Source organism: Rhinolophus hipposideros (genome assembly GCF_964194185.1).
Source record: "Rhinolophus hipposideros genome assembly, chromosome: 19".
Lineage (NCBI taxonomy): Eukaryota > Metazoa > Chordata > Mammalia > Chiroptera > Rhinolophidae > Rhinolophus > Rhinolophus hipposideros.
Window position 1 is genome coordinate 32,467,801 of NC_138065.1, and position 24,905 is coordinate 32,492,705.

General features: G+C 33.7%; 1 protein-coding gene across 5 annotated transcripts in view; it reads left to right on the forward strand.

The window, feature by feature from the left end:
* The window catches only part of CD55 (CD55 molecule (Cromer blood group)), a 47,445-nt gene extending 27,418 nt beyond the window's left edge, over window positions 1–20,027 (forward strand). Inside the window, exons 6-11 of one of the 5 annotated variants that reach the window (XM_081025154.1) lie at window positions 4,752–4,814; window positions 5,421–5,627; window positions 9,986–10,006; window positions 13,785–13,857; window positions 16,557–16,659; window positions 17,503–20,026. In XM_081025154.1, coding sequence (XP_080881280.1) covers window positions 4,752–4,814; window positions 5,421–5,627; window positions 9,986–10,006; window positions 13,785–13,857; window positions 16,557–16,656 — 464 coding nt within the window. In that variant the 3' untranslated portion in view covers window positions 16,657–16,659; window positions 17,503–20,026. Of the gene's footprint in view, window positions 1–4,751; window positions 4,815–5,420; window positions 5,647–9,985; window positions 10,007–13,784; window positions 13,858–16,556; window positions 16,660–17,502 lie in introns of all 5 variants that reach the window. The other 4 variants (XM_081025157.1, XM_081025158.1, XM_081025155.1 and 1 more) reach the window with 4 other exon arrangements.
* Window positions 20,028–24,905: the final 4,878 nt, after the last annotated feature.

Sequence of the window (24,905 nt, forward strand, 5' to 3'; positions counted from 1 at the left end):
GTTGATTTATCAATAATAGCCATCCTGAGAGGTATGAAGTGATATCTCATTGTGGTTTTAATTTGCATTTTCCTAATAATTTAGTGATGTTGAACACCATTTCATATATCTGTTGGACATCTGTGTGTACTCTTTGGAGAAATGTCTACTCAGTTCCTCTACCCCTTTTTTAAATTGGATCGTTTGGCCATTTGATCCACTTCATATTTATTTTCCTCCGTTTTATTAAGTCATCAGTTATTTAGAGCTTACAACCCCATGGTAATGGCTAAGTAGGTCATGGCAGGTCAATGCTTTCATTACAGTAACTACAAAATCTGGGTAGATTTTTTCCTAAATAATATTTCTAGAAGTATAAGATATGGCTGTGAAAACAACTAGGACTGAGTAAACCAAAATTCCTGGGGGGCTGAAGGCAAACCATTCTGAGATGCCTTGGGCTGAAGATCCATCTTGATCTGGATAAAAGACCACTGTCAGGAAAAAGAGAAACCAGAGAAACTTTAATGGTTATGGCAAGCTAGGATAATACACAGAAAATTGAGGTCCTCAAATGCAGAACCAATTTTTCCCAAGAGTTATTTGTTGATTTCTGGGGCTCCCTATGAGATTGGGGAGCTAGGCCCAAAGCTTCCAAAGTACAAAATGAAATGTCTCTGAACCTTATGGTATTTAGACAAAAAAATACTCATCAGAAGAACAAGCCTGTATCAAGCGTATAGCCAGTCTCCCCCTTAAGACATTGTATTGTGTCCATTCTGAAGCTGTTTGGGGAAGGAGGCTAGGTTGTTGGGTTACAGGATTTCTGAAGGATAGACCTGGATCTGCCATAGTATCTCAGGGCTCAAGAAACAAAGATCTACCAGGCTGCAATCAGAAGCCCAGAAGAGTCACTCCCAAGGAGCAGAGGCAAAAGCAGAAGTAGAGACAAATCTCACTAAGACTGTAACCCAGCTCAATCCCTCATAGACTGAGGATGTGATCACCGCAAACCAATCTGCCTACCAGAAAAGGGGACCGTCTCTTTGGAAGATCATATCATCTAAATGTTTTATATACAATGTATGGCATACAATAAAAACAATTATTAGACATGGAAAGAAGCAAGAAAATATAACCAGATTAGAAGAAAACAAAACCAGATAAAGAAGATCCAGATAACTGAATTAGCAGACAAGGGCTTTAAAATAAGTTTAAGACATTAAAGGAAAAGACAAACAGAGAACATCAATAGAGAATTCAGATCTATAAAAATGGGGTAAAATAGGCATTCTACAACTGGAAAATATAATATCTAAAATTAAGAACACAATAGATAGGTTTAACAGTGATTTGAACACAGCAGGAGAGAGTATTAGGAACTGGAGTAGAGGTTAATTAAAAATGCTCACACTGCAGCACAAAGAGTAAAAAGAATTTAAAATAAGGATAAAAGTTTGAGATGTTTCAGACATGTTAAACTGTTCTAACATGTTAGAAAAAGAGGAGAGAGAGAAAGAGAGAGAAAGAGAGAGAGAGAGAGAGAGAGAGAGAGAGAGAGAGAGAGAGAGAGAGAGAGAGAGAGAGAAGCAGGAACAGAAGAAATATTCAAAAAGATAATGTGAATTTTCCAAAGCTAATGAAATGCATCAACCAACAGATTCCCAAAGCTCTCAGGACTCTAGCAGAATAAAAATAAAACCATTTCCAGGTACCTCATAGCAAAAGTTTGGAAACTCAAAGTAATAATAAAAGCACCGAGATGCAAAAACATACATTGTCAAAGGAACAACACTAAAACTGATCACTGACTTCTCAACAAAAATTATGGAAGCCAAATGACATTAATAAGAAATCTTTAAAATACTGTAAGAAAATCACTGCTCACCTAGAGTTCTATACCCAATGAACATACTCTTTAAAACTGAATGCAAAAATTAAAAAAAAGAAAAGAAAAGAAAAAAAAACTGAATGCAAAATAAAGATGTTCTCATACAAAAACACTAAGGGAACTTGTCACCAGCAGACCAGACCTATACAAAATGAAAAACTAAAGGAAATCCTTCAAGTAGAATGAAAATAATCCCAGGTAAAACATGAAAATCCAAGAGGAAATGAAGAACAATGGCAAAGGTAAATGAATACTGACTTTACAAAAGAATAAATACAATGTCTTGTGGAGTTTGAATTATATGTAGAATACAAATATACAATAGCAACAAACCAAAAGGCAGAAAGAGGTAACTTGAATTTAAAAGTTACAAGGTTTTAGCAGTACTAAAAAGTGGTAAAAATGTTAATTTGCATAATTGACTTACAGTCTAATATATATTATAATCTCTAGGGTTGTCATGAAAATAATAGCAAAAGAATGTATAAATCACAAACTAATAAAGGAATGATAATGAATATTTAATCCAAAAGGCAATAAGAGAGAAACAAAAAGAAAAGTAAAATAGATGGGTGGAATAGAAAACTCATAATAGCGAGGTATTTGATATAAACCCAACTATATCTGATTACATTAAGTGTGATTTGACTAAGATTGTCAGATTAGATTAATAAAATAAAACTTAACTATTTGCTATTTATAAGAGCCACAGTTTAATGATAAGAACACTGAATAGGTGAAAGTAAAGAATGGAAAAATAGACTATACAAACAAGTAACACACACACACACACACAAAGCTGTTGCAACTCTATTGATATCAAAGTACATTTTAAGATAAAACAGTTCATAATGATAAAGGGATCAGTTCAACAGAAATATATCACAATCTGAAATCTATGTGCACTTAAAAAATAGCTTCAGTCTGTACATATAGCAAAAATAGACAGAAAGAAAAATAAACAATCCACAATTATAGTTCTACAATTCCACATATCTCCTTCAATAACTAATAGAACAAGCAACCAAAAAATCAGTAAGAATATGGAAGATGTGAACAACAATTAAACTTTAAAAAACTTGATGATAAGAGCATTGAATCCTAAAGGGACACATGGCAAAATTTTTCAAGTGTACATGAAACATTGATCATGTACTGGGCTCTAAATCACAGTGCATTTCAGAAGATTAAAATTATTCAGAGCATGCTGTCTGCTGTTTAATGAAATTAAACTAGACACCAAATAACAAAACGATACTAGGAGAGTAACTTCCAGAAAATTTAAACTCACGTAGTATAAAGTACTCTGGATCAAAAATGAGAACTAACTTGGTAGAACAAAGAATAAATTTTATGTATGATAGTCTTAGAAGAAAAGTCCATATAAAACTTCCCTTACACTAATAATAATATATATAATTTTTTTTGAGTGACTGCTAAGCACTATGTTACTTTCTAGTATTTTACTTGAGTTATCCCTTATAGTATCCTGTGAGATAGGTAAAGGAAACAAATGACATCTGAGAGCCTAGAGCAGAATGTATGTTTATGGTGCTGGCAGTAGCAGTATTGGATGATATAACGTGTTGTTTCAGGGGCAGACACTGTGTGAAATAACTAAATTATTTCCCTTCTTCCTTACAGTAATGTTATAAAATCTGCTCTGTTTTTATGCTCATTTTACTGATGAAACTGAGAAAACTGAAGTTTACTGAGAAAACTGAAGTTTAGAGGGATTACAGAACATGGTCTTGTATGTGGTGTAATAGTCTTAAGCATGATTCAATACTGCCTTAAGAGGGAGTTGTTTAAGCAACCCAAAGTCAAACAGCACTGAAAACCTAAAATTTTACTATGCTATTATCAGAATAGGATCTCTTTTTTTAAATAATTGTTTTATTTTCAATTAGAATGGCACACAATATTATATTAGTTTCAGGTGTACAACATAGTGATTAGATATTTATATAACTTACAAAGTGATCACCCTGAAAGTCTAGTACTATCGGTCACCATACAGTTATTACAATATTGACTATTTTCCCTATGCTACACTTGACATCCCTGTGACTATTTTGTACCTACCAATTTGTACTTCTTAGACCCTTTCCCCTTTTCACCCACCCTTCCTAACCCCCCTTTCATATGGCAGCTATCAAAATATTCTCTGTATCTATGAGTTTGTTTCTATTTTGCTTGTTTGTTTATTTTGTTCTTTAGATTCCACATATATCTTTCTCTTTGTAACTTTGAGTAGGATCTTAACGGAAGTTTCACTTCAGATATTTGTTAGCTGACCTAAAATCCAAAGAGGAACAAAACTGATGTATGTAAAGTTGGTAACGAGCTCAAGAGGAGAAAAAGGGAGTTGTTTTATTCCAATTGACTTTATTACTTTAAAAAAGAAGTGAAACAAAACAAGTTCCCAAGGTCACTAACATATCCTGAAAACTCTGGGAAAAGTCACTATGTTGTGATAATCTGTGTTAGTCCAATGGTTACATCCTGCTGTCCTTTAGTCTTGGTATGAGTAAAGGAAGACGATTTATGAGAAAAAATATCTTTATTTGGGGTGTGTCACAGAATGAGCTCACTAACTCTAATTTCGGTTTTCTTTCTACGCACAGAAAACAGTTTAAATATCTCAGTACTACTTTGGTGTATTTAGTTTTCTGTAGGTATAAATTATATAAAAACAAAAACAATGTAACATTTAAGTTCCTTTGGAAATGTGCAATAATATTTAGTTTCCTAAATGTCATATTTAGGTGTTTGTAGTGGGGGGGCAAAGAGAAGAGCCATTGAGAAAGCAACTGGTTCCAAATCTTAATTTGGACAGCATTATTTAGCTAATTTTTTAAAACATTTTTTTCCTCCACAGAAAGTTCTCAAAATTCCGGGGTCACACTAACTCCTCAGAAAACCACCACAGTAAATATTCCAGGTACTGAAGCCCCATCAACTCCTCAGAAACCCATCATAGTAAATGCTCCTGCTACAAAGGCCATACCAACTTCTCAGAAACCCACTTCAGTATATATTTCAGCTACAGAAGCCTCATCAACTCCTCAGAAATCCATCATAGTAAATGCTCCTGCTACAAAGGCCATACCAACTCCTCAGAAACCCACCAGAGTAAATATTCCAGCTTCAGAAGCCCCATCAGTTCCTCAGAAACCCATCACAGTAAATGCTACTGCTACAAAGGCCCCACTAATTCCTCAGAAACCCACCACTGTAAATGTTGCAGCCAAAGAAGCCCCATCAGCTCCTCAGAAACCCATCACAGTAAATGCTACTGCTACAAAGGCCATACCAACTCCTCAGAAACCCACCAGAGTAAATATTCCAGCTTCAGAAGCCCCATCAGCTCCTCAGAAACCCATCACAGTAAATGCTACTGCTACAAAGGCCCCACTAATTCCTCAGAAACCCACCACTGTAAATGTTGCAGCCAAAGAAGCCTCATCAACTCCTCAGAAAACCATCACAGCAAACGATTCAGCCACAATAGCCAAAACATCCCCTATATCTCATGTTTTATCTACAGAGACCCCACCAGCATCCCAGACTCCCATCATTGCAAATACTTCTGCTACACAAGTCGCAGTAACACAAAAGTTCATTTCTGTACATGACCCAGTGATTAAGCGTCCACATACACCACAAACAGTGCCCTCTGCTCATATTACAGCAACACAGAGTCAAGCTGTTACCAGGGGAACCACATCATTTCGTCCAAGAACCCTTTCTGTAGGTGAGTTGACATTGATGTGGTTCCTGAGTATGAATCTAATGTGCTATGGTGGAAATTTCAACTTGACCAGGATCTCAAAATTAGTCTGCGATTTATTGTAACCTGAGTTTTTTCATACTAATGTTCTGGACATTCTTCAGAGGCAGACTTGGGTTGTGTTACGTCATATCTTTACAAAAGAAACATTTTGCTATAATATAGAAAAAGGTATGGCCCGTAAAAATAGTACTAAATTAAAGTTGGTGAAGAAATTTTGTTCTCTATATTAGCTTTAGGGAGTCATTGAATTCTTCAAGACCCTTTAAAGAACCAAGTATGTACCCTCTTTAAGGTTGATTTCTGGGTTTGGTTGGTTGAAAGATACCCATCCCTCAAGTATGCCAAAAGATCTCTCAGATTCCCTAAAGTTGCTAACTTGGTAGATAGAGCATCTAAGTAATTGAAAACACAGAGTTCTTTGAAATAGTTCATATTAACACAAGGCTCTTTAAATAAAAGCTTGTTTTATAAAAGTGGAATAAAATATGCCATAGACCCCTCTTATGAAACCCCTCTTACTAATTCATGTGTTCCAGTCCACCAGGATGTTGTTTGTCTCACAACTTGCCTAATATATAGCCCTTTTTATAGACATTCTTGTTCTCCAACAGAGATAACTTACTTTTTTGGTTCCTTGGAAAATCTCAATAGAACTGAGCCAGGAAATAATTTTTAAAAATCATTTTAACATTTTCATTGACCTCAACACACATACAGAAAAACTGCAAAAAACATACATGTGCGGCTCAATATCTTTTCTAAAACATGTATTTGCTTATCCACCACAAATGTCAAGAAATAGAATATTAGTAGCCCCTGAGATTTGTCCCCTCAGTTTCTAGATGTTCTGTTCATCCTCTGACTTCTCAATCCAGTAAGACTGTGGCTTTCTGCTCGTTATACCACATGGCCTAGGTATTTCCCTCAGCTGCATATAATTATATGCAAAATCTCATTCCATACAGTTCGCTCTCTCAGCTTTGATCAGTTTCTGCCTGCACTTATTAGTTTGTTCTCCAGGACCTTCAAACCATTGTTACTATTGTTTTCAATATTTCGTCCAGATTTGCTATGTTGAAGTCTGTTTTGCTATTACCCAGATAGTTTTTAAAAACTTAAAACATTACAGATATTATTGTTGAAATTTCTTTTGTACATTTCTTTTTTTCCATTAGGTAAAAGGACAAATACACACAAATACTCAAAATCTCACCTCATTTAGTTCCTCTCTTTAAAAGGGGAACTTCAATTTCTACCCGGTTTTGGTCACTTTTCAATGGCATCAAATAATTGTGGTTTTAAAAATAATTTTGCACATTATTACCATGTTTTCATAGTGATTTCATTCATACATTTCATAATTGCTACCTTGAAGCCTATTTTGCCATTACTTGGATATTCGTAAGAATTTAACCATTATAGATATTTTTGTTAAAGTTCCTTTACACATTTCACTACTCCCATGTCTCTTGGCCTAAGGCAATTAAGCCCTGAGGCAGTGTGCAAGCTTTCTATGTTTCTATTCTTATGGCACATGTATGTATCCGTAAGTAGTGCAAAATATTGTTTTGTATTTTTTATAATTCACATAAACATGTCATATTTCTATTGTCTAACTTGACTTTTTGCACTCAATATTGTGTTTGTGGCTTATGTTTGTACGTTTAAATTTAGCTCATTAATTTTAACACTTGATTATGTTTGCTGACTTTTTAAAATTTTAAGACACCTCTGGGCCTAAAATTTTTAGATTTAATATACCCAACTTTTAATATAGCAGGGCAAGGAGAAATGTTTCACTTTATGTAAATTTGTTATAGAGCTAACTTTGTTGAAATATTTTTCTGCTAAAAATACAAGATAATTTAACACCTTTAAATTAAACTTGAGTCAATTGTTAAGATAAAAATACAACCAATATTTGGGATCAAGTTTCTTTGGTTTTTCTTTTTTATTAAATTTATTGAGGTGACATTGGTTAGTAAAATTATATAGGTTTCAAGTGTACATTTATATAAAACATCATTTGTATATTAAATTGTGTGTTCACCACCAAGAATCAGTTCTTCCCTCACCATATATTTGACCCTTTTTACCCTCTTCCACTACCTCCCCACCCCTTACCCTCCAATAACGCTAAACTGTTGTCTGTGTTCATGAGTTTTTGTGTCTTTGTTTGTCTTGTTCCTTTGTTGCTTTCAGTTTTATATTCCACATATGAGTGAAGTCATATGGTTCTTGACTTTTCCTGTCTGACTTATTTTGCTTAGCATAATAATCTCAAGATCCATCCATGCTGTTGCAAATGGCAATATTCCATCTTTTCTTATGGATGAGTAATATTCCATTGTGTATATGCACCACATCTTCTTTATCCAGTCATCTATTGAAGGAAAGTGGTTGTTTCCATGTCTTGGCCACTGTGAATAATGCTGTAATGAACACAGGAGTACATATATCTTTACGGACAAATGCTTTTAGATTTTTGGGGTAGATGCCCAGAAGAGGAATTGCTGGGTTATATGATAATTCTATTCTTAATTTTTTGAGGAACCTCCATACTGTTTTCCATAGTGGTTGTACCAATTTACATTTCCACCAGCAGTGTTTGAGGGTTCCTTTCTAACAGGTGTGAAGTAATATCTCATTGTGGTTTTGATTTGCATTTTACTAATAGTTAGTGAAGTTGAGCATTTTTCGTATATCTGTTGGCCATTTGTATGTCTTCTTGGGAGAAGTTGTCTATTCAAGTCCTCTACCCATTTTTTAAGTTGGATTGTTTATTTTTTTGTTGTTGAGTTCATTATATATTTTGGATATTAGCCCCTTATCAGAGGCGCTGTTTGCAAATATCTTCTCCCATTCAGTTGGTTGCCTCTTTATTTTGTTGATGGTTTCTTTTGCTGTGCAGAAGCTTTTTAGTTTGATATAGTCCCTTACATTTATTTTTGCTTTTACTTCCCTTGCCTTTAAGGTCAAATACATAAAATACTCTCTGAACCTGAGGTCCATAAGTTTAGTACCTATGCTTTTTTCTATGCAGTTTATTGTTTCAGGTCTTATGTTTAGGTCTTTGACCCATTTTGAGTTAATTTTAGTATGGCCATTCTACCCTGAACATGCCTGATCTCATCTGATCTTGGGATCAAGTCTCTTATTTGCAATTAATTTATTCTTTAAACATCATACCACTGCTTTTAAAAAAATTTTTAATTAAATTTATTGGGGTGACATTGGTTAATATTATTGGTTAATTATATAGGTTTCAAATGTCCAATCCTATAGGATGTATGTATACATCATCTGTATATTGCATTGTGTATTCACCACTCAAAGTCAAATCTCCCTTTGTCCTTACAGCAACCTTGCAAAATAAGTTTCATTTTATAGATGATAAATTAGAGGCTCAGAGATTAACTTATATGATTCATATACAATGCATAGTTAATAGGGACAAAATTGGGGTTAAACATGTTTGCTATCTCCAGATTCTATGCTTTTTCTGCTATGCACTATTTCCTGTTCTCCATGGTACATTGAGTAAATTTGTTCACCACTTAAGAGAGCAATTTATTTATTATAAATATACCAAAGGTGCCAAAAAATATACACATTTTAAGAGATGTTATCTATGTATTACTTTTTGAAGTTAAATTGAATTACGTAGCAAAGTGTAGTATGACGTTTACTCAAAAGATGGTGTTAATCAAAGGAATGCTGGCATCATTCACTGTATTATAATTTTAATACACGTTTTTCCTTTCTTAAAATGTGTATACATTTTTTTTTGGCAACCTCTATATTTACCTGAAAGTGAAGCTGTTTTGCAATGCCTCATTCATAGTCGTTGAAAGATGTAAGTAAATAATGTGATATAATAATTTAAGTTTTGATAGAGTCTTCATAGACTAGATAGAGTTGAAAGAGACTTCAGTTTCTGATAGTTTCTTGATCATAGGATTGGATCAGCAGTTACTATTTAAGCTTTTGATTTTGTTTCTTGTCATTAAATAACATAATCATTTACATGGCATTTGTTTCAGTATTCATGTAACTGTTGTGCATTATGTTTTTATAATGTTGACTCTGTTGAATAGATATAGGCACTGGTGTGTGTGTTAATTGATTGTGCATAATACATAATTGTTTCCATAAATATAATTATTTCTTTTGGTTATGGAAATCTGAATGACTTTTGAACTTTTAAGTACAGTTTATATATATACATGTGTGTGTATGTATATATATGTATAAAACTGCTAACAAATCAATGACTCTAACGTTTTTATTTTTGTAATTCTTTTTTTGTTTTTCTTTAGGGGTCAGCACCATTGTATCTGGTAAGTGTTTGGAATTTAAAAGACATTGTCATCACTGTTGGATGTACAATACATATTTCTGGAAGAGAATATTGTCTTTTAACTGTCTTAGGAAAACTATTAAAAAGCGGTGTTTATGGGTAAATGTATTTTATCAACTTGTTTCATGGACACCATTAGGTACTTGGTCCATTCCTGAGTGTTCCCAACCATGTTCTTGTTCCAAGGTAATGTTAGGAAAACTTAAAATCATTGGGCCAATCAATCAATTGAGTGCCTACTGTCTCAATGAATCATACTAGGGATGAAGAACCATAAAAAGAAGAAAGTTATTAATACAGTTTTTATCCTCAGATATTTTATAATTAATCATAAAATATCCAATAGAAGATGAACTCTTACAAAAAATGTATATTTTAAAATTATGTCCTTGTAATCTGCAATCTCCTATCTTATGCATGCATGAATTAGCCAAAGGACTATATCACTGAAAGCAGGTATTTTTAAATTATTATTTTATTATTATTTATTATAGTTCTTTTATATTTTGAATAAACCTCCCTTAAGCTGAAAGATTTATCGTGAAAGATTCATACAGTTGGAATTCAATTTGTTCATTCTATATTTTAAATTGAAATAAATGTGTTCTAAATGCAAATCTCATGATTTAGTTCACGACATTATGGTTGTTGTGATGAGTGTAATAGATGAGTTTTTTCTCATCTGCTCAGTGGTATTCAGTGAAGATCTGAAATACTTACTATTTTCTCTGAAATTCTTGAGGTATACACTATGTGATTTCCCAGAAACTTTTCTTCAGGGTTAGTTGTAATTCTAACTTGTGCTCAGAAATAAAGAGGAGTTCCTTTCCTCTTAAATCAGATATATGACAATAAAATTTATTGTGTAAATCAGGTCACTTTTCTTATTTTAAAGAAGAAAACTCCACTGCAAGGAAATTGCTTTTATTGATTGTACTGCAGCGTAAGTAAATAATACAGATAATATTATAACTTTCAAAGTATTTGAATTTTCCCCCATTTAATTCTGCTAAGAAAGAGAAACGGACTAATCTCAGAATTTCCTTATTTGTCATGTAAGTGAAGCCTGTATTGTGAATTTTAAAGATATTCTTCTGCTGGTTCTATAACAGTGTTTTCTCTCTCTCTCTCTCTTTTTTTTATTATTGCCTTCTCCCCTTTAAAAAATTTTTCAGATATTTTTTAGACATTTTATTAACTTTTCACACAATTTTATAATATAATTATGTCCCATTTTTCATCTGAGAGAACTGTGGCTTGGCAAGATTTAGAACTTGCCCAAGGTCACATCTCTTAGGTGCTTAAATAAAGGCAGATGACTAGCTTCTGCTACTTGCAAGTCTAGAGAGATTCTTGTCCCAGTAGGAGATAATAAACTGCACAACTCAAATCTGACAATTAATATACTCCAGATTCTTTACAAGTATTGCTTCTCCCCCCTACGTTGCTTAAATCTGGTATTGTGACATTCCTAAGTCCCTTATGGAAATTAAACGTTTCATTAAAGGAATATTAAATAAAAAAGAGAATACTCGGTGAAAAATCTAAACTACATTTTTCGCATCCTTTCAACATAGATCCTTATTTCCTAATGCGTTATGTCTACCAGAATATAGCATATATTACGCACTAGCCCAAATTCAAGTGTACTTTGAAGAGTCTTGAATCACCAGTGGGGATTTGAAATGAGTGTGATGCTGATAAAGGGTCTTCACTGTATCTTATTACCTGTCTATGCATAACAAACTTAAATCCCACTATAAAGTGACTTCAATTACCTACCTGTTATTCAGAGTTAAGAAGTTAGGTAATCATGTAATTTTTCTGTGATCTGTTTAGTCAGAAATGGGAAGTGAATTTCCCTTATTTTAAAAATTTGAAGAAATAACGGAGGCACAGAAAATCCAGTGATAATAGCAAGACACTTAAAGGGACTTATACATGTTGCTGAGGAAGTGGTACTGAATCCTGACTTATAAGTCTGAAAATATAAGGTTTACTCAAGCACATTCATTTTTCTTCTGCAAAAGTCTCTTTCCAGTGTGAAATCACCTATCCACAGACCTTAGTCCCTTTACTCTGTTATGTTAAATAAGGTTAGAAGGGAGAAAAAAACCTCTCTACAACTTTCTTAGTTTCTCATAGCACATGGACTACATTTCTACCTTATTAGATATAAGTGATACTTTTTGAAGTGACTAGGTGAACACACACTTCTTCAGAAAAGGAGACAAGCATCATTTAATTAACACCAGATCTTGTAGGTAGAATTATGACTTGGGTTCTTCAGAAATGAAGATGATACTCTATATTTTAGTGCTCTTAGTTTTCTTGTCTGCAAAAAGAACATCATTCTGTGAAATTAATAAATATTTACTAAACACTTTCTATTATTTGCCAAGCACTGTGCTAGTTATTGGAGGTGACCAAATGAGGTAATAGGTGGAAAATTGCTTTGCAACATTTTAAACAGTACGTAAAAGTAATTCTACATTGGGGGACATTACTAAAATATCTCTTTCACTTGGAGAAAACCGTTTTTAAAATTATGTACTTTTCCTACCTCAGAGCTCTTCAGTTAATGACTAAGAACATGGAATCATAATCATAATTTAATTCAAAATTTACAGTTTCATTTATCCCAAGTTTCATAAATATTAAATTGACACTGATTAACTTTTGGGATGGTTTCCTATAGATACCAAGCGAATTTTGATTTCATAATCTATTGCCTTCATAACTTAAAGTTTTTTTGTTTCTAATTTGGGAGATAATACTCCCTTATTAATTTACTAAGGAATCATTTATGTAGACTTATGTTTCTCATATTTCTGTATGTCACTCTGGTTTTCTGTTAAACCATCCACCTTCACACACTTTCTTATAGATTTACATGTATGCATTGACCAGTGTTCTAGAAATAGGCTTTTACTTCTGTCATCGAGGTATTTTGGATCCCTATTAAATTTCTATCTTTATCATTCAAATAGAAAATGGAGTGTTTTTGCAGCAGTAGAAAATGGTGAGGTTAATGGGACGTGGTCAAAGGAAAAGAAACTAAAAATTTTGAAGAGCCATAATTTATTTTATGAATACAGTCTTTCCAAGCTTCTGGCATGGTGGTAGGGCATCAGTTAAAGAAATTGATTGGGTAAAATAGTGCAAAAACTTACCTGTGGTGGAAACAGTTTTTTTGTTGTTGTTTGTTTGTTTTTGTTTTTGTTTTTTAAATCATGTATCCTTATGATTGTGCAATTGTGTGACATTTATATTTGCTGATTTGGAACCAAATATACCTATTAGACACATTAGCTTCAGTTTGCTTTTCTAGTGTCATCTCTAATTTCCTTTGTAGACAGATCAAAAGTAGAGTTCAAGGACATTGGAGAGTGGAGTGAGGAGGAGATACATACGGTATATGAAAATCAATCAGCAAAGCTTTTAAAATTGTGCATGGTGGCGTTGAAACACTTTAGAATCTTTTAAAACCTGTCAAACAAATTTTATTTGATCATTGTGATACTTCATTTTAAATATTTTATTTCATTTTTCCTGAGAAGACAGGATTAAGGATAAATAACATGCATTTTTTACTCTCAAACTTGTAACATGAGGAAACCATATACAAAATATAATTCTTGTCTTCTATATTTTCTTTAACTTGCCTCATAACCAGTATGTTTGTTATTGTGAAATTACACTATACATGTAATTGCTCATATTTATGTTAACTGTGTTACCAAATTTTTCCCCTCAAGGACTTGTTGCTGGTACTATAATAATTGGTACCCTAATTCTAGGCAGAATTTTCTGGGACTATGGAAAATCAGGGTGAGCAGAAATTCTAATGATTTAAAACATTTATCCTTAGCTTCTTTCCGGTAAAACTTGATACTATATCATGAGTAGATAACTTTCTTAGCTTAACTGTATTTTTCAATATGCTATCCCTTTATTTCTTTTGTCTGAAATTGCTACCCTGGATGAATAGACTTTGTGTGTTTTTTTCAAATTTCTGAATATATTCAAGGACATTAACAACAGTTCAAAGGAAAATTATTTGAAAGCCCAAATGTCCCTTTGCAATCTATTAATCAACTCACCTTTTTCCTTAGTACAATTTATGATAGTATGTGTGTTATACCAAATCAAAAAACTCTAGGAAAAGCCAACTTCTAACATATTGTTAAATTGCCTGTTCTTAGGCCTTTTTCTGAATTATATATATTAGTACATGCCAATCTAGCCCAAAATTGCCGAATGTTTAAGAGGGTAGGTTCTGGAACCTGGCTGTTTGGTTCGATCCTGGGTCTACTGTTTAGGTGCCACGTGACTGTGAGGAACTAAACTTCTCTATGCCTCAGTGTTCTCATACAGTAAGGATCAAATGAGTTGCCAACTGTAAAGAGGTTAGAACATTGCTTGGTATGTGGCAAGCCCTCAGATGGTAAAACAGTAATGCATAAGAAAAAAACTGCTATTATTTGAAACATATGATCTGCATTGAATATAAATAGACAGAGGGTGCCAAAAAACTGTATACACATTTTAAGGAAAAAAACTATTAAAATTGTAATACTCAAAATATACCGATAACAAAAGATGAATACAAGTCATGTTTGACTTCTGCAATTACAAGAGGTGCTCAAAGTCGTTACTATCAGCATCCAGACACTTCTGATTAAGGCAAACTACTGCTTGAGCATAGACAACTACTCTTAAAATGTGTATACATTTTTTTGGCACCCCCAGTGTATACTAAGTATAATGTCATGGTTGACTCTGACATGTTCTGTAGACAAAGAGGATTATTTAAATTGATCCTCTACTGTTATCTTACAGATTTTACTGTTCAGAAAATGAATTATGGAGTTCATATAAACTTGAGTTATTTCTAAACTGTCTTAATTACTATATTTTCATTAATTAAGAGCAACTGTGTTTTAATGCTGTTACTTAACTGCTGGTTTTAATTCTTGGGTGAGCTGTCTACTTTTTGCTCTATATAACTCCTTTCTCCTTAAATTAACAATATTATTTAAACTTATTATAAGCTAAAATATGTGAATGCTTTTTAAATCTCTAAAGGGTTCAGTCTTTTAGTAAAAATATTTGACCATTAGGTTCTGGGTTTTTTTAATAGTTTTTACAGATATTTGTTTACTGCCAATGAAGTAGTCTAGAGGCTATAATAGCAAGTGTAGTAATATACCGTATTTCCCCGAAAATAAGACCTAGCCGGACAATCAGCTCTAGGGTTTCCGTGAGGGAATTCCCGCCCATTCTCAGGAATTTTTTTCGCTTTCCCATTCCCGAATCCCAAGATACAAACTGTTTTCTGTTCTGCATGATGAATCATTTCCACAAAGTGACGGCTGATACTAACAACCACCTGGGTTTAAGGAGCCGATTTCCCCAATTTCCCAACCAACTTTTCTCGAGGATTCCGGACTGGGAAAACAAAAAAATTCCCGAGAATGGGCGGGAATTCCCACCTGGAAACCCTAATCAGTTCTAATGCATCTTTTGGAGCAAAAATTAATATAAGACCGGGTATTATATTATATTAGACCAGGTCTTATATTATAGTAAAATGAGACTTGGTCTTATATTAATTTTTGCTCCAAAAGATGCGTTAGAGCTGATTGTCTGGCTAGATCTTATTTTAGGGGAAACACGGTATGACTTTCTCTTAGACGTTTCAGAAGCTTTCTAAGAATGTGGTTTAGAGCCCAGCCAAAACGTACAGAATTCTCAGTCATATAAAATGAGTTGGTATAGATGCCTCAGCAAAACTACTCTGGAAGAAAAAGTAAACCACCCATTTTATGTACTTCCTTGCATTGTTCCTTGTTCCTGCCTCATTATGGATTAGAGCATTATGAATTTACCTTCCAAAGCCAGTGCTTTGGGGCTCCGTAGGTGACGGGGTGGAAAGTAATGAGTTTATAGGGTGCTAGCTAGCTAGCTCTTGGCTGTCATCAGTTTCTTTATATTCTTTGGTAAAATAATTGGCCATGATATTTTTAATAGGATGAACAGTGCTGAAAAAGAAGGAGGAAATATTTGTTTAGAATTTTATTGATGTTTGCAGTAAACCTAATTCCTCTGTTTCTGAATAAGAGGAAATTCATGCAAACTACTAAGAATTTGCCTTTTACATGTGCACTGAAAAAAACACTCCACTTGCCTTACTTGGGAAGTAAATATAAGCTTTTCAGGGTAAGAGCTAACTTTGTACATTCCTGGTTATTCTCCTGATTTCATATTGATTAAATTAAAATTTTGATCTTTATGAGGACAGGGGAAAGAGTTAACGAGTATAAAGGTGATAATATACCCTCTTCACTTGGTGATCCTTTGTGTTTGCCTATCAAAGGATTTTTCACTTCTTTTAGAAGTGATGAACTTGTATGATACATTTTAGTTTATAAAAAAAAAGATGTGGTTGCAGGAAAATGCTGGTATTGCTTTTTGATTCAAATTAAAATTATGTAATTCAATTAGTGTTTTTCTTCTCTGCTGTTCAGGTCTTATTACACTCATGAGGACAACACAGCACAAAATGCTATGTTTCATAATTTAAATGTAACTTTTGATGCCTCAGAAGTAAGACTTGGTAAATTATAAAAGGTATCTGGTTCTATAACATCACATTTCTGTATCTCGCAAAATGTCCGTCAATACAGTTGCCTCAGGATTTGTCTGTGACTGTTAAAGGATAATAGAGACTTAAACCTCTATTATTGTCAGCACTGTTTCTCTTTGTTGAATGAATGACTGACATAGTAAACCTCTCATTAGCATGACGTCATCAATTCTCGACTCTTTAGTATGCTCTCATCTTGTGTTTTATACTCAATTTATTGTAATGGTTAGTTGTTAACAATGTCACAAATATTTGGGGAAAAAAACAAAAGGTTGATACTTAGGGCTTCCAAACAGGAATGCCCTCATTATGACTATTTGCATCATGAGATGATTGGCTTACATTGTATTCATTTCTTCTTTTTACTTGATGGATTTTAGAGTTTCCAGCGTTAATGAAATACTAAAATTTGTTTTAAGGTATCTTTTTAAAGTCCTATTTAGGGATCTTATAAGATATCTCTTTTATGTTGTTACACAAAATTATTCATGTTAATGTCTCAGTGAAGCTTTCTAGGTGTCTTTTTTTGACAAAACTTTCTCATTGATTTTTAATCTGAAAGTATCTTAATTGATTCTAATTTGGCCACTTAATCTCCAAAACTAAAAAGTAAAGTGTCATATTTTAGTTGGTGTTGCTATTGCTGCTAATCTCTAACTATACTGGTAAGGTTGTCTGTATTCCATAACTTACTAATTTTGCATTTGTGTGGTACCACAAATCACCCGATTAATTCATGTATAGTTTATCACATAGTAAATAGAAAATTAGTGTTTATCACCAGTAAATACAAGTATGTTGATTTCAACTTTTCTTTTAACTTTCAGGACACGCATATATAATATTGACAGTTTTGCTTGTGATGCTAACAGTCATTGGCTAGCTGACTTAGCCAAAGAAGACATAAGAAGAAAGTATACACAAGTACACAGAATATTTCTAGTTCCGTATAAATTTCTGGAGACGTGGACACCATATGTGCAGTAGTGCTCTTTGTTTTGCACGTTATCATTGTCTTTAAGGTGCATAAGACTATCAGTGAAGTGAGGAGAAACGAATGTGTCCTGGAATCACATTCTCAACACTCCCAACCCTCTTCATAGTAAACAACTCACAAGTCTGAGAGTGATTACTTTCCTCAAAGTATAGGAAAGTGTAGACATTTGTTCATGCTTAAAAGGTGAGCATGCAGAAAAGGAAACAAGTGACTTTTTTCCACTAGATATGTAATGCTATTTTTACTTACAAAAAAAAACCCTAAACAACTAAAAACATTAATTGGATATTGAAAACAAACAAAAAAGATATTGCCTAGTCTCTTTTAAGCAAAATTGTCAGAGAGATGAACCACATTATAAAATAATCCTTCTTAACTCGAAAGCGTTTTCCTATTTTCTAATTCTATTAAAATGAATCTGAATGTGTTGACAAAATATTTTAAATGAGAAACATGCTAATGATCCAGAGTGTTGAATTTCGTGGGTTAGTTGGTGGCAAAGGAGAAATATAAAAAGAAGAAATAATTCTTTCTTTGTCACACCAGCACAGATATTTAACTAGGACTTAACCCCTTAATTGTAAGATAGATAAGCTATAATTTTAATTTTGTTATTAGGACAATCTTTTTTTCTTTTTTGTAATAGTTCTGTAAAACGGTGAAAGGATAGAAGATGCCTTTTTATTAACTTAATGTCTTTAAAAGTATCCAGAGATATTATAATATTAACATAAGAAAATATTTCATATTTCTGAAGTGATCCTAGAATACAAATCATAGTATTTTGTAATATTAAAATTATTTATATTAATTTACATCAATGAACACTTTAGTTTTACATGGAACAAGAAAGTTCAAGAATATATGTAAAGAAAAATGTATTTTCCCTAAATGAAATAAATAATTGATTACATTATTTGTCTCATGTAGATCTGAAATTTACTTTGTTAAATATAAATGATTTATTTCTAGATAAGAGATTCCTCTCCTGCCTCCCTTATGTAGTTTAGAATGCTGTGCTTTTGGTTATCCTAGTGTGAAACATTTTTGCTTACTTTTAAATTGTACTATATTGTACTTTTTCAAGCATGTCATGTTCTCTTCTGTTAGAATGTTATGTTGTTACTGATTTACCTAAAGATAATCACATTAATTTCTACATTTTTAATATGTTCTTGTCATCTTGCCAGTTACATTTTAGGTGTTGGAATAGACTAGAATATACACATAATGAAATTTGACAATAATTATGTCATATTGCTTCATCTACTTTGTTGAAGTATTTTATGAAGTAAATTCCGTACATATCAGGACATTTCACTGTAAATACTTCAATATGTATTTCTAACAATAAGAATATGTTTTCTATCTAACCACAAACATCACAACAAGATTAACAATAATTTCTTAACAGTTTCTAATATTAGGAAATTCTTTCCACTCTCCTTTTCACAAGCTCTGTTAATAAGCACATATCCACCTATTATTTAATTTGCTTGTTGAATAGGAGGGTCTGCTCTGCCTACTCTGTGACAGTCTGGTGCTTCCTGAGGTAGCAGCAAGGATAACACTGACACGTGAGAGCCTACTATGTGCAGGTTATCATGTGCTAGGTGCTGAGGTTACCAAGATAACAACACAGTGTCTGCCTTCAAGTTGCATATAGTCTACCACAGAAAGACCAACATTATACACTTATTGAGAGAAAAAATGTAGAGTTATCAGGGTTATAGTAATCACTTGTACAGAATTCAGGGGGTGCCTGAGCTGTCTTGGCTAGGTGTATGAGTGGTGGGCAGGGAGGTAGTAGTTAAGACAGGATGTGAGAAAGGACAAATTGATGAGGTTCACATGGCAGGTTTGGGGATTGCAAATAATGCTGTATACTTGAAGTAGGAAAGGTTTAGAGAGAGGACTACAGCATGTCCTGTGTGTTGTGTAGAAGTAAAAGTTATAAATTCTAAGTATTTTATTTTGTTTTGAGTAAATTAAAAGTTGGAATGAATGGACATGAGTTTATAATAGCAAGAATTTTAGATACTGGGAAATATTGAACTTTGAAAATATAATACATTGAGTTAGCCTTTGTGTCTTATTCCTTAGATAAGGGTAAAAGCTGAAAAAATATTTAACAATAGTTATCTTAATAATATAAACAGTAGGCATATGGGGGTAATGGGGTTTTCTTGTAGGATTTATAATTACTCTCTATCCTGTTGTCATGAAGTTGAATTGTTTTATTTTTTCCCCAAGGTAAGCTCTCCTATGAGATTACACTTTAGTTGCAAAGATTGTATTGCCTTTACTCTTGAGACTGATGCTTATTTGTTGTAAAAATTATACTTGCTTACCACAGAAACATGTGTTTTATATTATTTTTTCTTTATATTAAATTTATTGGGGTGACAATTGTCAGTAAATTTACATAGATTTCAAGTGTACAATTCTGTATTACATCGTCTATAAATCCCATTGTGTGTTCACCACCCAGAGTCAGTTCTCCTTCCATCACCATATATTTGATCCCCTTTACCCTCATCACCCACCCCCCACCCCCTTACCCTCTGGTAACCACTAAATTATTGTCTGTGTCTATGAGTTTTTGTTTCTCATTTGTTTGTCTTGTTCTTTTTGGTTTATATACCACATATCAGTGAAATCATAGGGTTCTCTGCTTTTTCTGTCTGACTTATTTCACTTAGCATTATACTCTCAAGATCCATCCATGTTGTCACAAATGCTCCTATATCATCTTTCCTTAACGCCGAATAGTATTCCATTGTGTATATGTACCACAACTTCTTTATCCATTCATCTATCGAAGGACATTTTGGTTGTTTCCATGTCTTGGCCACTGTAAACAAAGCTGCAATGAACATTGGAGTACACGTGTCTCTACAGAGAGATGCTTTTATATTTTTGGGGTAGATACCCAGGAGAGCGATTGCTGGGTCATATGGTAATTCTATTCGTAATTTCTTGAGGAACCTCCACACTGCCTTCCATAGCGGCTGCACCAGTCTGCATTCCCACCAACAGTGTATGAGAGTTCCTTTTTCTCCACAGCCTCTCCAACACTTGTTACTATTTGTTTTGTTGATGAAAGCCATTCTGACTGGGGTGAGGTGATATCTCATTGTGGTTTTCATTTGCATTTCTCTGATGATTAGCGATGTTGAGCATTTTTTCATATGTCTGTTTGCCATTTGTATGTCCTCTTTGGAGAAATGTCTCCTCAGGTCCTCTGTCCATTTTTCAATTGGGTTGTTTGTTTTTTTGTTGTTGAGTTTCATGAGTTCCTTGTATATTTTGGATATTAGCCCCTTATCAGAGGAACTGTTTGCGAAAATCTTCTCCCATTCAGTTGGTTGCCTCATTATTTTGTCAATAGTTTCTTTTGCAGTGCAGAAGCTTTTTAGTTTCATATAATCCCATTCGTTTATTTTAGTTTTCACTTCCATTGCCTTTGCAGTCAGATTCATAAAATGCTCTTTGAACCCAAGGTCCATAAGTTTAGTACCTATGTTTTCTTCAATGCAGTTTATTGTGTCAGGTCTTATGCTTAAGTCTTTGATCCATTTTGAATTAATTTTGGTACATGGTGACAGATAGCAGTCCAGTTTCATTCTTTTGCACGTAGCTATCCAATTCTGCCAGCACCATTTATTGAAGAGGCTGTCTTTCCTCCATTGTATGTTTTTAGCTTCTTTGTCAAAAATTATCTGTCCATATTTATGTGGTTTTATTTCTGGGTTCTCAATTCTATTCCATTGGTCTATGTGTCTGTTTTTCCGCCAATACCAAGCTGTTTTGATTATTGTAGCCCTGTAGTACAAGCAAAAATCAGGGAGTGTGATACCTCCAGTATTGTTCTTTTTTTTTAATATTGCTTTGGCTATTCGGGGTCTTTTGTGGTTCCAAACAAATCTGATGATTTTTTGTTCTATTTCTTTAAAAAAATGCCATTGGGATTTTAATGGGGATTGCATTAAATCTGTATATGGCTTTGGGTAATATGGCCATTTTAACTATGTTGATTCTTCCAATCCATGAGCATGGAATGTCTTTCCATTTCTTTGTGTCTTCTTCAATTTCTTTCAAAAATGTCTTATAGTTTTCAGCATACAAATCCTTCACATCCTTGGTGAAGTTTATTCCTAGGTATTTTATTCTTTTTGCTGCAATTGCAAAAGGAATTGTTTTTTCTATCTCTTTTTCTGAGATTCCATTGTTGGTATATAGGAAAGCAATGGACTTTTGTACGTTGATTTTGTAGCCAGCAACTTTACTGTATTCATTGATTGTTTCTAATAGCTTTTTGGTGGAGTCTTTAGGGTTTTCTATATATAGCATCATGTCATCTGCAAAGAGTGACAATTTAACTTCTTCATTCCCAATTTGGATGCCTTTTATTTCTTTCTCTTGCCTGATAGCTCTGGCGAGGACTTCCAACACTATGTTGAAAAGCAGAGGTGATAGGGGACAACCTTGTCGTGTTCCTGAACGTAGAGCAAAGGCCTTCAGCTTTTCACCATTAATTATGAGATTAGCTGAGGGCTTGTCGTATATGGCCTTTATTATGTTGAGGTATTTTCCTTCTATACCAATTTTAGTAAGTGTTTTAATCATAAATGGATGTTGTATCTTACCAAATGCTTTTTCTGCATCAATTGATAGAATCATATGATTTTTGTCCTTTGTTTTGTTTATGTGATGTATCACATTGATGGATTTGCGAATGTTGAACCATCCTTGTGCCCCGGGGATGAACCCCACTTGGTCGTGATGAATAATCTTTTTAATGCATTGTTGTATTCGATTTGCTAGAATTTTGTTTAGGATTTTAGCATCTGTATTCATCAGGGATATAGGTCTGTAGTTTTCTTTTTTTGTGTTGTCCTTAGCAGGTTTTGGTATCAGGGTAATGTTGGCCTCATAAAATGAGTTAGGGAGTACTGACTCTTCTTCAATTTTTTGGAAGAGTTTGAGCAGGATTGGTATTAGATCCTCTTTAAAGGTTTGGTAGAATTCACTGGTGAAGCCATCTGGTCCAGGACTTTTGATTTTGGGAAGGTTTTTGATGACTGATTCAATTTCGTTACTGGTGATCGGCCTGTTAAGATTTTCCAGCTCTTCATGATTCAGCCTTGGAAGGCTATATGTTTCTAAGAACTTGTCCATTTCTTCTAAGTTATTAAATTTGGTGGCATATAGTCCTTCATAGTATTCTTGGATAATCCTTTGTATTTCTGTGGTGTCCGTGATAACTTCCCCTTTTTCATTTCTGATTTTGTTAATTAGTGTCTTCTCTCTTTTTATCTTAGTGAGTCTAGCCAAGGGTTTGTCGATTTTGTTAATCTTTTCAAAGAACCAGCTTTTTGTCACATTAAATTTTTCTATTGTCTTTTTGTTCTCTATTTCATTTAGTTCTGCTCTGATTTTTGTTATTTCCTTTCTTCTGCTGACCTTGGGTTTCGCTTGTTCTTCTTTTTCTAGTTTTTTAAGGTGTAACATGAGGTTATTTATTTGGGATTTTTCTTGTTTCTTGAGATAGGCCTGTAATGATATAAATTTCCCTCTTAAAACTGCTTTCGCGGCATCCCAAAAATTTTGGTAGGATGTATTTTCATTGTCATTTGTTTCTATGTATCTTTTGAGCTCTCCTCTAATTTCTTCTTTGACCCAGTCGTTCTTTAAAAGTATGTTGTTTAATCTCCATGTATTTGTGTTTTTTCCTGCTTTCTTTTTGCAGTTGATATCCAATTTCAAAGCTTTGTGATCAGAGAATATGCTTGGTATGATTTCAATCTTCTTAAATTTGCTGAGGCTGATTTTGTGTCCCAATATATGGTCTATCCTTGAGAATGTTCCATGTACACTAGAAAAGAATGTATAGTCTGATGTTTTAGGATGAAGTGCTCTGTATATGTCAATTATGTCCAATTCATCTAATGTGTCATTTAGGGCTGCGATTTCGTTATTTATCTTCTGTTTGGATGATCTATCCATAGCTGTCAATGATGTATTTAAGTCCCCTAGTATAATTGTGTTTTGGTCAATTTCTCCCTTTAGTTCTGTTAGTAGTTACTTGGTATATTTCGGTGCTCCCTGATTGGGGGCATAAATATTGATGACTGTTATGTCTTCTTGTTGTATAGTCCCCTTTACCATTATGAAATGTCCATCTTTGTCTCTTGTTATCTTTTTCACCCTGAAGTCTGTTTCATCGGAAATCATTATGGCTACACCTGATTTTCTCTGGGTACCATTTGCTTGGAGTGTCAATTTCCACCCTTTCACTTTGAGTCTATGCTTGTCCTTGTAGCTGAGATGTGTCTCTTGTAGACAGCATATGGTTGGGTTTAATTTTTTGATCCAATCTGCTACTCTGTGTCTCTTTATTGGTGAGTTCAGTCCATTTACATTTAGGGTGATTATTGATATGTGAGGATTACTGTCATTCTGTCTCTAGTTTTCTGGTAAGGCTGTGTCTCCATTGTTTCTTTGCCTTTTTGTTGTTGTCTGTTATTTCTGTGTGGTGGTATTCTATGATGTTTCCCTCTGTTTCTTCTTTTATTACAGTATATATTTCAGATTTGGATGTTTTTTGAGTGGTTACCCTTGAGTTTATGTAAAAGAAAGTTTGATATTTAGAGTATTCCAGTTTCTTCAGTACGCTTACTTTCTCTATTCCCATATTCCAGTTCAGGCCTTTACGCTCCCCCTTTTTATGTTTCAGTTGCCACAAGTTGTCCCTGTTGATGGTGGTCTAATAGCCTCCTTTAGTATTTCTTGTAGTGCAGGTCGTGTATTAGTAAATTCCCTCAGCTTCTGGATGTCTGGAAAGGTCTTTACTCCTCCTTCATATCTAAAGGAGATCTTTGCTGGATATATTATTCTTGGCTCATGATTTCTCTCTTTCAATAGTTTGAATATTTGGTTCCATTCCCTCCTAGCTTGTAGAGTTTCTGCTGAAAAATCTGATGATAATCTAATGGGCTTTCCTTTGTAAGTTACCGTCTTCTTTTCCCTGGCTGCCTTGAGGATTCTTTCTTTGTCATTGATTTTAGACAGCTTCAATACAATGTGCCTTGGTGAAGGCCTGTTGGGATTGAGGTAATTAGGTGTTCTATTTGCTTCTTGGATTCGAGGATCCAGTTCTGTCCACAAGTTTGGGAAGTTCTCATCGACGATTTGTTTGAATATATTCTCTGTTCCCTTCCCTCTTTCTTC